The following is a 14,077-nucleotide window of genomic DNA, read 5'->3' as shown; positions in this document are numbered from 1 at the left end:
GTCTCGCTCTGTCACCCAGGCTAGAGTGCAGTGGCGAAGTCTTGGCTCACTGCCAGCTCCGCCTCCCGGGGTCACGCCATTCTCCTGCCTCAGCCTCCCAAGTAGCTGGGACTACAGGCGCCCACCACCACGCCCGACTGATTTTTTGTATTTTTAGTAGAGATGGGGTTTCACCATGTTAGCCAGGATGGTCTCGATCTCCTGACCTCGTGATCTGCCCACCTCGGCCTCCCAAAGTGCTGGGATTACAGGCGGGAGCCACCGCGCCCAGCGTGTACTTTCTTAATAAACTTGCTTTCACTTTATGGATTTGCTCTGAACTCTTCTTCATAATATCCAAGAAACCTCTCTTGGGGTCTGGACTGGGACACCTTTCCAGTAACACAAGTGCTATTAATCCCTTTTTTGTTTTTTTGAGAAGCAGTTTCACTCGTTTTGTCCAGGCTGGAGTGCAATGGCGCGATCTCGGTTTACTGCAACCTCTGCCTTCTGGGTTCAAGCGATTCTCCTGCCTCAGCCTTGTGAGTAGCTGGGATTACAGGCGCATCACCACGCCCAGCTAATTTTTATATTTTTGGTAGAGATGGGGTTTCCCCATGTTAGTGAGGCTGGTGTCAAACTCCTGACCTTCTGATCCGCCCACCTCTGCCTCCCAAAGTGCTGGGATTACAGGCGTGAGCCACCGTGCCAGCCTGCAATCCCATTTTATAGATAAGAAAATTGAGGCTCAAGGGCATAAATGATGTACCAGTGTCTTATATTGGGAAAAGGCAAAACCAGAACTTAGGTCTTTTGACTTCTAGTCTATTGTAGCATTGCCTCACCAAGCTATCTTCTATTAGACTGCAAGGAAATAAGTACAACCTGAAAATGTAAGCCAAAAGACCATGCGAGTCAAGTCCAAACCCCTCATTTAACATACAAGTATGTGATTGCTTTCTAAATAAGTCTGATAATAAAATGGACGATCACTTTGATGACTTGTATATTGAGCCAAGCCGTTTACATCCATGAGGTCACTTAGTCCCCAAAACTCCACAGACCCCCAGGTACTATTGTGTGTTTATTTCAGAAAGGTGAAAACTAGTGCTTAGAAAAGGTAAGGGTCGAGATTCCAATCCAAATTTATCCCATGAGAGTCTGAGCTAGCAACCACTATACTCCACTACCTCCTAGTTGATAATTATATGGTTTCTGAGGAGGGCGTGCTCACTGGCTAGATTGGTCTGATTTTTTTTTCTTTTAAGATTTTGGAAATACAGGCTCAGCCTTTAAGAGTGGGAAGATTGGGCTGGGCGCAGTGGCTCACTCCTGTAATCCTAGCACTTTGGGAGGCCGAGGTGGGCGGATCACGAGGTCAGGAGATCGAGACCATCCTGGCTAACATGGTGAAACCCCGTCTCTACTAAAAAAAATACAAAAAAAATTAGCCGGGCGTGGTGGCAGGCGCCTGTAGTCCCAGCTACTCGGGAGGCTGAGGCATGGGAATGGCATGAACGTGGGAGGTGGAGCTTGCAGTGAGCCGAGATTGTGCCACTGCACTCCAGCCTGGGCGACAGAGCGAGACTCTATCTCAAAAAAAAAAAAAAAAAAAAAGAATGGGAAGATTGGCCAGGTGCGGTGGCTCATGCTGTAATCCCAGCACTTTGGGAGGCCGAGGTGGGCGGATCACGAGGTCAGGAGATCTAGACCATCCTGGCTAACACGGTGAAACCCCGTCTCTACTAAAAATACAAAAATTAGCCAGGCATGGTGGTGGGCGCCTGTAGTCCCAGCTACTTGGGAGGCTGAGGCAGGAGAATGGCGTGAACCCGGGAGGCGGAGCTTGCAGTGAACCGAGATTATGCCACCGCACTCCAGCCTGGGCGACAGAGCGAGACTCTGTCTCAAAAAAACGAAAACAACAACAACAAAAAAAGAAAGAATGGGAAGATTGGCTGGGCGTGCGGTGGTTCACACCTGTAATCCCAGCACTTTGGGAAGCCAAGGTGGGTGGATCACGAGGTCAGGAGATTGAGACCATGCTGGCTAACATGGTGAAACTCCATCTCTACTAATAAACTACAAAAAATTAGCCGGGCATGATGGCACGCACCTGTAGTCCTAGCTACTCGGGAGGCTGAGGCAGGAGAATCGCTTGAACCCGGGAGGTGGAGGCTGCAGTGAGCAGAGATCGCGCCACCACTGCACTCCAGCCTGGGCGACAGAGCAAGACTCTGTCTCAAAAAAAAGAAAAAAACAAAACAAAAAAAACTAAGATTTTGGCTAGATGTGGTGGCTTACACCTGTAATCCCAGCACTTTGGGAGGCCAAGGAGCATGGATCACCTGAGGTCAGGAGTTTGAGACCAGCCTGGCCAATATGGTGAAACGCCGTCTCTACTAAAAATACAAAAATTAGTCAGGGGTGGTGGCGCACGCCTGTAGTTCCAGCTATTACGGAGGCTGAGGTAGGAGAATCGCTTGAACCTGGGAGGTGGAGGTTGCATTGAGCGCCATTGCACTCTAGCCTGGGTGACAAGAGCGAAACTCCACTTCAAAAAAAAAAAAAAAAAAAAAAAGAAAGGAAAAAAAGAAGGGAAGATTCTAACACAAACAAGTGGTGCGCTTCGTGCTGTTGTGGTAAGCACATAAATGCATCATCCATGCTTTCTAGAACAGAACTTCTCACTGGCTTTTCATGAAAGCCCGGGGGGGAGGGTGGTTAACCTAGACTGCCCAGAATACAAACTTCCAACTACCTGAAAGGTGGCTTTGCAAAGAGGAATGTGGTTCAATTATTATGGAAATATTGAGACAAGCAAAGACATCTGCCTTGAGGAAATATGCAAGACATGAGAAGGGCTTATCAACTGCCTGCCCTCTTTTGCCCAAGGCTTTCCTATTATGATCTTGTAAACCATCATTCCTGAATCCTCCAAGTGTGTCTGCATTTGTCGCATGGATAGATTTACCCAGACAGGTGGAAGAGTCATGACTTAAGGGTTATAAACAGCTGCAGAGGCCTGAGCTGCTCCCATAGTCTTGGTAGCAGGGAATGAGTCCATTCCTGGTGCCAGGCATTAACCAGCCTTAGAATAGGCCCCCAAATAGGAGCGACTGTAATTTTGGTCCAGTACATGCACCACCCATTACAACTAAACAGTAACATTAAAATGTAAAGAATTTCCAGTCCTTTTAAAAGGGATCATCTTGGTGCGCTCTCTGTTGCTGACTCATTGTGCGGCTGCTTTGAGACTATTAGGTTTCTAAATGGGACACACAGTAGGTATTCAACAGATAAATGTCAACTTGTTGCAGTACTTTTCATCCTTTAAGGAGGATGCCCTTACTATCCCACCATCAGTAAAGCAAATGAGAGAACAGTAACAGTGACAAATCTCCCTTCTGCTTGCCGAGGTTGTAACTCCCCAAGAAAGAGCTTCCCCCTCTGTCAGGTAACGTTTTACAGTGACAGCCAGCACGACTTCCACCCAGCGCGAGGTAGATTCGCCTTCCGTCCAATCATCGCCGAGATTTTGGGGTGGGGGAGGGGAGAGAGTCCCAAGGCCTTCCCAGTCCAGGAAGGGGGCGGGCTTAGGCTGAGCCGTGGCCGCCACAGCCCATCGTAATGCCGCATGGTGCTTGGCACTCCAGAGAGCCAATAGGAACGAAAGAATTCATTTGAATCGGCCAATGCCGGCGGGTTAGGGGGCGGGGGTTGAAAACCCTATAAAGGCGTCGATCGGCCGGACAGGCGGCAGCGGCGGCTCCTGCAGCGGTGGTCGGCTGTTGGGTGTGGAGTTTCCCAGCGCCCCTCGGGTCCGACCCTTTGAGCGTTCTGCTCCGGCGCCAGCCTACCTCGCTCCTCGGCGCCATGACCACAACCACCACCTTCAAGGGAGTCGACCCCAACAGCAGGAATAGCTCCCGGTGAGGCGACCGGGTCGCGCCCGAGCCGCGCGGGGCTGAGGGGCTGGGAGGGCCGCTGCCGGCGGGGCCTCGCGCCGGTCGTTGCGGGTAACGAGCCCCGTGCGCTGTGCTCGCGCCGGGGCGGGTGGCGGGGTTCTGCCGTCGGCGCCGCCTTTGTGCCGCCTGGCGAGCCCTGCGCGCCGGCCCCACCCGGGTCCCTGCTGCTCTCCATTCATTCCTTCCACGGAGTCAGGGGCTGAGGAGGCCGGGGCTGGTCGCCCCTCGGAGCACGGCCGGTTTTCGTTAATCGGAACCTTCGGGGAGGGCTTCGCTTTCTCCTGTGTGCATCCGGGCTGGTCCATCCCCAGGGTGGTGGGCTTGGCCCCCCAGGTGCCCGGGGATCCTTTAGGGCCCCATGCATGGTCAGGTCCTATTGTCCCATTGCTGGGCCACGCGCTCCTGTCTCTCCCCCGTGGCATGCGGTTGGTCTCGCTCTCGCGCGCAGCCATTGGATCCGGAGACCGGATCGATCAGGTCCGGCGGGCTCCTTACCCTCGCCGTGCCCCCACTCCTTATTCGGACCTACCTGACAGGTGCATTTGTGGTCGAGCGGGGCTGGTCATCGCGACCCTTCACCCCCCATTGAGGACCCAATCGTTCTTCCCCTCTTCGAAGTGCCTCCCCTCTTCCAAGTGTCTCCCCTTCCTAACAAAGGAAAGACCCCTTCTCCCCATCCCTGCGCTCATTTCTAAGGCGGGGGGGGGGGCGGGGGGGGGGCGGGCGCGGGGAAAGAGCCAACCCGAGTGGGTTTTCTGCGCTTAAACCTTCGGACCATGGCCTTTGCATCCTACCTTCGCTTCCTCCTTTGACGTTTGCCCAGTGAGTTCATCCCTGGCCCTGGTTCCCTTGCAGGAGGAGGTTTCTTGTTCTTGGGCGGGGCCGGAGACATCCATTGTCTCTAACGTGGTAGCGCTACCTGGGAAGCGGGGGATTTTTCTTGCCCTTCTTCCCACTGCTTTTTGGGCTTGGGGCACTGGGTACAATGTTTGGACAGGAACCCTTTTCCAAGTCCTTGCTTAACTTACTTGGTGGAAGGGTTTGGATTCTGTGGAAGGTGTCCACATTGTCTCAGCTAATAGCACACTGTTCTTTAAGGTGGGTTACAGTTATGTCTGGGATCCTCTTCAAGGCTTGGAAGAAGCTTAAATGACTTTTTTGAGCATGTATTTTACATCGATTATGACCTGCATTCATGTGTGGCTACCCTCGGGGTCCTGGCCAAGTGGCACAAAGGGAGCCATTTTGTGGGGCTAAGAAGACACGTGAAATAGCCATATCTCACAGGGGTTAGAGAACTTGGGAACAAAAAGCACGCCTCACTCAGCAATTGAGCCTTAGGAGGAAAGCATGGGAAATGACATTCCTTTACAACTCAATACTTTCAGGTTTACAAGGTCAAAAAGACTAGCTAAGATTAAAAAATAAATTGGTGATTACTGGGAGGATGGGGTACTTAAGTAGCACAGACCTAGGAAACTGGTCGCTCCCTTTCTGTTTTCTTTCCAATGAGATGATTTCTTCAGAGAACAGGAAGAGATTGAGCCTTGATTTTTCATTTTGTGTTACGAGGCCAACTTTCTGCCGGTTAGACTTCAGTCGTCGGAATGATAATGTGTAATCTGGGGTTTTATTCTTTGGGGTTGAGTTGATATTAGTGTTTTGTAAAGAATTTCAGTAATTAGGTCAAATGAATCCTCACACTTAGTTTTTTCATGTGTACATTTGAAATGTGAGACAAATGAGTTCTGATCCTGTGAAATGAATGTTTAATTCACCTTTCGTCATCAATTTCCCTCCAATATTATGCTCTAGGGACTGTAGTAGCATTGTCATTTTATTGTCTCTCTACCTTCCCTTTTTCTATATTCTCACCTAATTCTCATAAACTTAATTTTGTCCAGTAATATTCTCCTGGCCCCATAAACTCGTTATAAATTTAGTCTGGTAGGGAATGATCTGCAAAGATATACAGAAACTTCGGGATTTTAAGAGAGAAGAAAGAAAAGGAGCAATTTTTAAAAAATTGCTATCTACAGTACATGGACACATTTTTGTTCAGTCTTATATATATAATCCTGATTTAGTTGTCGTGTATGATTCTGAAAGAATAGTAGGATCCTAAAACATTGAGATACTTTCTGCCTTATGATCTACATCCTTTGTTTGGGGATATCTCACTATTACAAATGGTCTCTACAACACTGACGTCATCTGAGTTGGTTACTACCTGCTATTGCAGGAGGAACAGAGACCTTTAAAAAGTGGGACTGGTTAGAGTTTTGACTTGCTCTTAAGCTGGTGTTCGGGTACTAGTGTCTTTTTCTTGATTTTTTTTTTTTTTTTTTTTTTTGAGACTCAGTTTTGCTCTTTTTGCCCGGGCTGGAGTGCAATGGCACAATCTCTGCTCACCGCAACCTCTGCCTTCCAGGTTCAAGCGATTCTCCTGCCTCAGCCTCCCGACTAGCCGAGATTACAGGCATGTGCCACCACGCCTGGCTAATTTTATATTTTTAGTAGAGACGGGGTTTCTCTATGTTGGTCCAGCTGGTCTGGAACTCCTGACCTCAGGTGATCCGCCCGCCTCGGCCTCCCAAAGTGCTGGGATTACAGGCGTGAGCCACTGCGCCCTGCCTTATTTTTTAAAATTAATTTATTTTTTTGAGACAGAGTCTCACTGTGTTGCCAGGCTGGAGTGCAGTGGCGTGATCTCTGGCTCACTGCAACCTCTGCCTCCCGGGTTCAAGCGATTCTTCTGCCTCTGCCTCAGCCTCCTGAATAGTCGGGACTACAGGCATGTGCCACCACGCCCAGCTAATTTTTGTACATTTGTAGTACAGACAGTTTCACCATGTTGGCCAGGATGGTCTTAATCTCTTGACCTTGTGATCTGCCTGCCTTGGCTTCTCAAAGTGCTAGGATTACAGGCATGAGCCACCGCTCCTGACCTTAATTTTATTATTATTATTATTATTATTTTGAGACGGAGTCTCACTCTTTTGCCCAGGCTAGAGTGCAGTGGTGTGATCTTAGCTTACTGTAGGCTCCGCCTCCTACAGGGTTCAAGCGATTCTCCTACCTCAGCCTCCGGAGTAGCTGGGATTACAGGTTCACATCACCACGCCCAGATAGAAGTGCTAAATATTCTTAGAAAAATGTTTCTTGGCCGGGCGCGGTGGCTCAGGCCTGTAATCCCAGCACTTTGGGAGGCCGAGGCGGGCAGATCATGAGGTCAGGAGATGGAGACCATCCTGGCTAACACGGTGAAACCCCGTCTCTACTAAAAATAAAAAAGTTAGCCGGGCGTGGCGGCGGGCGCCTGTAGTCCCAGCTACTCGAGAGGCTAAGGCAAGAGAAAGGTGTAAACCTGGGAGGCGGAGCTTGCAGTGAGCCGAGATCGCACCATTGCAGTCCAGCCTGGGCAACAGAGCAGGATTCTGTCTCAAAAAAGAAAACAAAAAAAAAAAAAAAAAAAGAAAGAAAGAAAGAAAAATGTTGCTTATTCAAACTGCCTTATGAAGAAACAAAACCAGACCACTCATATCACCAGTAAAGGAATTGAATCAGTAATTAGAAAGTCTTTCCATATTCTGCAATTACACAGGCAGTAAGAAACCAAAAAAAAGAAGTTAAAAAAAAAAAAAGTTGGCTGGGCACGGTAGCTCATGCCTGTAATCCCAGCACTTTGGGAGGCTGAGGCAGGCGGATCACCTGAGGTCAGGAGTTCAAGACCAGCCTGACCAACATGGTGAAACCCTGTCTTTACTAAAAATACAACAATTAGGCCAGGTGCAGTGGCTCACGCCTGTAATCCCAGCACTTTGGGAGGCCAGGCGGGCGGATCACCTGAGGTCAGGAGTTGGAGACCAGCCTGGCCAACATGGCGAAACCCCATCTCTACTGAAAATACAAAAATTAGCTGTTTGTGGTGGTGGGCACCTGTAATCCCAGGTACTCAGGGGCTGAGGCAGGAGAATCGCTTGAACCCGGGAGGCGGAGGTTGCAGTGAGCCGAGATTGCACCACTGCACTCTAGCCTGGGCGACAAGAGCGAGATTGTGCCTCAAAAAAAAAAAAGAAAGAAAAGAAAGTATTTCTATAAAACCACCTGCATTTTCTGTTTTGAGAGGTGGCAAGAGGAGTTAAATTGAGTTTTTCCAAGGAGGAGACAAATTGGTCAACCTATGGCAGAAAGATTTGGAAATGTTAAAAAATATATTACCATGTTGAACAGAAAGCTACAGATGATATTCAAAGGAACACTGACATAGACCATGTCATGGAATCTTATACTTAATTTCTCATACTGACTTTGCCCTCATGGGTAGTTACTTATGTTTATTGTGAGAATAGTGAAGTACAAGTATGTAAATGGCTTTTTAGTGAGGTTGAGATAGAAGAGACTATTATCAGCTCTTCTTGGGCTTCTAAATTGGTCAAGCTGACTTAAGTGTGTGTGTGTGTGTAAGTGTGTTAAGTGATTAGAGATGGGGATCTCACTATGTTGCCTAGGCTGGCCTTGAACTCCTGGGCTCAAGCAATCCTCCTGCCTCAGCTTCCAGAATGGCTGGGACTATAGGGGCTGCTACTGATCGTGCCCAAGTTATTTATCTAGTTGAAAATAAGGAGGAAGTGATTTTTTAAAATTTATTTACTTTTTTTGGCTGGGCGTGGTGGCTCATGCCTGTAATCCTAGCACTTTGGGAGGCCGAGGTTAGTGGATCATGAGGTCAGGAGATCAAGAGCATCCTGGCTAACACGGTGAAACCCCGTCTCTACTAAAAATACAAAAAATTAGCTGGGCGTGGTGGCGGGCACCTGTAGTCCCAGCTATCCGGGAGGCTGAGGCAGGTGAATGGCGTGAACCCGGGAGGTGGAGCTTGCAGTGAGCTGAGATCGCGCCACTGCACTCCAGCCTGGGCGACAGAGGGAGACTCCGTCTCAAAAAAAAAATTTATTTACTTTTTACATTTTGAGACAGAGTCTTGCTCTGTCACACAGGCTGGAGTTCAGCGGTGTGAACACAGCTCACTGCAGCCTTGACCTCCTGGGCCGAAACGATCCTTCTGTCTCAGAGTCCAGTGTAGCTGGGACCACAGGCATGCGCCACTATGCTTGGCTAATTTTTAATTTTTTTTTTATAGAGACACGGGGTCTTGCCATGTTGCCCAGGCTGGTCTTGAACTCCTAGGCTCAAGTGATGATCCTGCCTTGGCCTCCTAGGGTGCTGGGATTACAGGTGTGTGCCACTGTGCCTGGAAATGATGTTTAAATGAATAATAACAAGAAATACTTCTAAACTTCTTTGAAAATATATTCAGCCAAGCCCAGTAGAGTAAGGTCCATTAGATCTTTTGCCATTTCTGAAAAGGGGACACCAACCAGGCTGTTATTGATGATGAATTCCATGCTGTTTCAGCTGCCTTGTGTGATCGATGACCTTATTACAAGTATTATAAAGCAGTATTTAGTATCTTAACATCCAGCACTGAATGTAGACACTGATGGAGTTGATTCTTTTTTCCTGTTAGCAGCTATCTGTTGTAGGGGTGAGGGAGATGAATGGGTGAGGAAAGTGAAATGAAAGTTGTCTGAAAAGATTTATGCCAAGAAATGTTTCAGTATGATCTGAAGTTGATGGTTTGCCATTATTTGCAGGGTTTTGCGGCCTCCAGGTGGTGGATCCAATTTTTCATTAGGTTTTGATGAACCAACAGAACAACCTGTGAGGAAGAACAAAATGGCCTCTAATATCTTTGGGACACCTGAAGAAAATCAAGCTTCTTGGGCCAAGTCAGCAGGTACTCTTGTTATCTGTGCTCACTGTTCAAAGGGATGGGCCCAGCATCAACAGCCACAGATGCAGCTTGGGCACCAGCGTGTGCCCCCGTGTCTAAAAAACAAAACAAAACAAAAATTAGCTGGTGGTAGTGGCAGTGTGCATTTAGTCCCTGATACTCTGGAGGCCGAGGTGGGAGGATTGCTGAGCCTGGGAGGTGGAGGCTGCAGTGAGCTGTGATTGAGCCACTGCCCTCCAGCCTAGGTGACGGAGTGAAACCCTGTGTCAAAAACAAACAAAAGAAAAACCAACTACAGCTGGTTTTGAACTAATAACAAAGTCTAGCTTACAACAGTTTAGACTTAGCCTGAGAGGAAAGAAATGGGAAATACTGAGAGGCTGTGTGATGGATCAGAGTAAGGACTGAAGTCAGACTGGGTTAATGTTTAAGTGATCAGCTTAACTTCCTTAAGACTGTTTCCTCATTTCATAATGTGAGACTAACACATAACGTCAATTGCTGAAGTTTTTTGTTTTTGTTTTTGAGATAAGAGTCTCATTCTGTTGCCCAGGCTGGAGTACAGAGTGCAGTGGTGCCATCTTGGCACACCACAACCTCCACCTCCCGAGTTCAAGTGATTCTTCTGCCTCAGCCTCCCGAGTAGCTAGGATTACAAGCATGCACCATGACGTCCAGCCAATTTTTATATTTTTAGTAGAGACAGGGTTTTACCATGTTGGCCAGGCTGGTCTTGAACTCCTGACCTCAGGTGATCTGCCCGCCTCGGCCTCCTAAAGCACTGAGATTACAGGCATGAGCCACTGTGCCCAGCCTGAAGTGTTTTGCTTTAGGTTTTTTCTATTGTATTTCTGAAGAAAGTATATTTTGATTTTTAGGTGCCAAGTCTAGTGGTGGCAGGGAAGACTTGGAGTCATCTGGACTGCAGAGAAGGAACTCCTCTGAAGCAAGCTCCGGAGACTTCTTAGATCTGAAGGTCAGTGTGACAGCATGAGGCCAGAAAGGCTTTGAGGTCAATATGATTCTGAAATTTGTACTAAGAGTTTCAGTTCTCCCACTGGAATTTTACATTGAGGTAGTTAGGAAAGGGACTGGGCCATATTGATAATGGAAGATTGATAGTAAAATCATAGAAGTGTGTTAACATGGTCTCAGTCTGTTTCTGTATCTCTTTTACCATTAGGATTTGTTTTATCTCCCCTATTGATTTTTGGAACTTGTGGATCTTTCTCACTTCCTGTGTGTCTCATATATAGAAGCATTTCTGAGTTCAGAACTGCTTTGCATTGAACTCCAGGAGACTAGTGCTGGCATTACCATTAGTTGTGTCTGCAGTTGAGTACTGCCACCAAGCCCCCCAGGGTGTGTGCTGCAAAGTGGAAAGACCCCGCCCGACTAAGCACTAAAGCCCTCAGAACACAGTGAGGCATCACCTGTCTGAGTGGGGAGAGAACTGGAGAAGGGCTTTGGAACTGATAGGGGTCCTTCCATAACTATTATCTAGTTTCCCCTTATCGGGGAAAGGAGAGAGAAATGAAAGGAGAGATTTACCAGTTTTCCATTCTAATAAAAGATCTCTGAAGTGCTAGTTGGTGTTAGGTCCTCAGAGGAAATGTTGGGGTTTGTTGTAGACGTGGTACTGGCACTAGAGCAATTTATCATGCAGAATTTTTGCATAGCGTTGTCCTGAGTTGGATAGAGGTAGCAGACTGACCCTGTGCTTGATTGCAACACAATGAAATGTCACATTCGGTTTCAAGTAGATGTTAGCTGCTATGAACTATGACTGTTTCGCGTGTTCCAAAATTAAAATAGGAAGTAAATTTTTGAATTTTTTTCTTTTCTAGGGAGAAGGTGATATTCATGGTAAGTACTTCTGAAGACCGAATTTCTGGCTCTGTCCATGGTTTTAGGACAGATCTGAATCTTGATTTAAATCATGTCTTGGGGAAAGAGACTGGGGAGTGAAACCTGGCCATGCCCCAAGTGCCGCCATACTCTAATCTGCCAGTAACGCGATCAATGCTAGAAACATAATAGAAGGGAAAAAACAGAGAATCCTTTAAAATTACATATATTGGCTGGGCATGGTGGCTCACGCCTGTAATCTCAACACTTTGGGAGGCTGAGGCAGGCGGATTGCTTGAGCCCAGGAGTTCAAGACCAGCCTGGAAACATGGCGAAACCCTGTCTCCATAAAAAAGTACAAAAATTAGCCTAGCATGGCGGCACATGCCTGTAGTCCAGCTACTCGGGAGGCTCAGGTGGGAGGATTGCTTGAGCTCAGGACGTGGAGGTTGCAGTGAGCAGAGATCACACCGTTATACTCCAGTCTGGGTGACAGAGTGAGACCTTGCCTGAAACAAATAAACTAAACCAAAATATATCTAAACACACACACATACATATTAATCAGGTCAGTATTTACTTAATGAGAGCTTTTTTTTTTTGAGAGTAGGTGTCTCTCTGTTGCCAAGGCTGGAGTGCAGTAGGCAATCACAGCTTACTGTGGCCTCGACTTCCTTGGGCTTAGGTGATCCTCCCACCTCAGCCTCCCGAGTAACTGGGACTACAGGGGTACAACACCACACCTCGCTAATTTGTTTTTATTTTTAGTAGAGATGAGGTCTCACTATGTTGCCCAGGCTGGTCTCGAACCCCTGAGCTTAAGTGATCCTCCCACCTCAGCCTCCCCAAGTGCTGGTATTACTGGCAAGAGTCCCAGCACCCAGCTGAGAGCTTTTTGTATTTATGTAGCTATTTATCACAGACTAGCCAAGTGCAGTATTGAGAAGAGGGGAAAGAGTAAAACAAGGAGGTTGATCTGTAACTATGAACAAGATAACTCACTACCAGCCAGAGAGAGCTTTTTAATATAACCATTTCAAGCTCAGCTCACGGCATCCACTTTACAAAGTTCATTTGTTTTTATAGGGAGATGCTTATTCAGCAAGACATTGGTTACCTGCTTGCTGATTTTGTAAATGATGATTTAGGGGGCAGATGTAAATTTTCAGCTAACCAACCATATTACGAATTATAGGTGGAAATGAGCTGTAATCATTGACTTAATTATCTTAAATCTTGGAGGTATTTATTGGCATTTCTGTAACAAGTGCTAAAGATTTGCCGATGAGTGCAAGGTTTGTAAGTGTCAGGCAGTAGCAGTGAAGTGCAGCAGTCACAAGGCCCTCTGGTCTAGACGGAAGCAGCAGCCTCCTCTTAAGGCCTTTTCCTACCCTTATGTTTTGTGGTGTGCTTACAAGTACACACGGAAAGGTTGAAGAAGCAGATTCCTCTCCTGCCTTCTCACACAGTGTTTTGTTTGTTTTTTTTTTTTTTTTTTTTTTTTTGAGATGGAGTCTGGCTCTGTCATCCAGGCTGGAGTGCACTGGCAGGATCTCAGCTCACTTCAACCTCTGCCTCCCGGGTTCAAGCACTTCTCCTGGCTCAGCCTCCTGAATAGCTGGGATTACAGGCACGCGGCACCATGCCCGGCATGAGCCACTGCGCCCGGCCTCACAGTGTTTCTTGGTGGGCTTAGAGGAGAAGCTCCTGAGTCTTTGGGAGCATTGCCTGGGTTCTTCCTTATAGGACCTGTTTAGGGGGAAAACACTCAAACATGTTTTTCCTCTTTTTTTCACACCACAACAACAATCATCAACACAGAAGACGACACCTGTGACCAAATATGGGGGGTTTCTCCCCACACGCCAATCAGTGGACACCAGTTGGGAGTCCTCCAATCCAGTTTCCACACCCTCTGCCTGAAGATAACCTCAGATTCAGCAGGTTGAGGGTCAGTCCCACAAGACTGCCCCTTCCTTCCCACCAGTTGTAAGTCTGGGCCTCTGGAACTTCTGACCGACTGGCTTCAAATTGGGGTTCCTGTGACCCCTTCTATGGTTTTGATTAATTTGCTAGAGAGGTTCACAGAAAGAACTCAGGGAAACACTTATGTTTACAGGTTCATTATGAATATATGATACATTTTTTTTTATTTTTTTCTAAACTGAATCTTGCTCTGTTGTCCAGACTGGAGTGCAGTGTCACCCTCACAGCTCACTGCAACTTCAAACTCCTGAGCTGAAGCAATCCTCCTGCCTCAGCCTCCTGAGTAGCTGGGATACAGGTGTATGCCACCATGCCAGGCTAATTTTTTTTCTTTTTTGTAGAGATGTGGTCTCACTATGTTATGTTACACAGGCCAGTCATGTGATCCTCCCACCTCAGCCTCCAAAAGTATTGAGATTACAGGCATGAGCCACTGTACCTGGGTTGTTACGAAGGATATTTGAAAGGATACAAATAAACAGCCCAGTGAGGAGATACT

General features: G+C 47.5%; 1 protein-coding gene and 1 long non-coding RNA gene across 3 annotated transcripts in view; one reads left to right on the top strand and one right to left on the bottom strand.

The window, feature by feature from the left end:
- Window positions 1–466: 466 nt before the first annotated feature.
- JPT1 (Jupiter microtubule associated homolog 1) overlaps window positions 467–14,077 on the top strand; it is a 21,870-nt gene continuing 8,259 nt past the window's right edge. Inside the window, exons 1-4 of one of the 2 annotated variants that reach the window (XM_003813310.5) lie at window positions 467–3,911; window positions 9,605–9,747; window positions 10,623–10,720; window positions 11,592–11,610. In XM_003813310.5, coding sequence (XP_003813358.1) covers window positions 3,856–3,911; window positions 9,605–9,747; window positions 10,623–10,720; window positions 11,592–11,610 — 316 coding nt within the window. In that variant the 5' untranslated portion in view covers window positions 467–3,855. The remainder of the gene's footprint in view (window positions 3,912–9,604; window positions 9,748–10,622; window positions 10,721–11,591; window positions 11,611–14,077) is intronic. The other variant, XM_008965885.4, reaches the window with a different exon arrangement.
- The window catches only part of LOC134729530 (uncharacterized), an 18,219-nt gene continuing 13,385 nt past the window's right edge, over window positions 9,244–14,077 (bottom strand). Inside the window, exon 2 of the long non-coding RNA XR_010110714.1 lies at window positions 9,244–9,839. This is a non-coding gene — a long non-coding RNA (uncharacterized LOC134729530). The remainder of the gene's footprint in view (window positions 9,840–14,077) is intronic.

This window comes from Pan paniscus, chromosome 19 (assembly GCF_029289425.2).
Source record: "Pan paniscus chromosome 19, NHGRI_mPanPan1-v2.0_pri, whole genome shotgun sequence".
Taxonomy (NCBI): Eukaryota; Metazoa; Chordata; class Mammalia; order Primates; family Hominidae; genus Pan; species Pan paniscus.
Note: the sequence above shows the minus strand (reverse complement) of the source record. Positions and strands in the feature narration are given on the sequence as shown.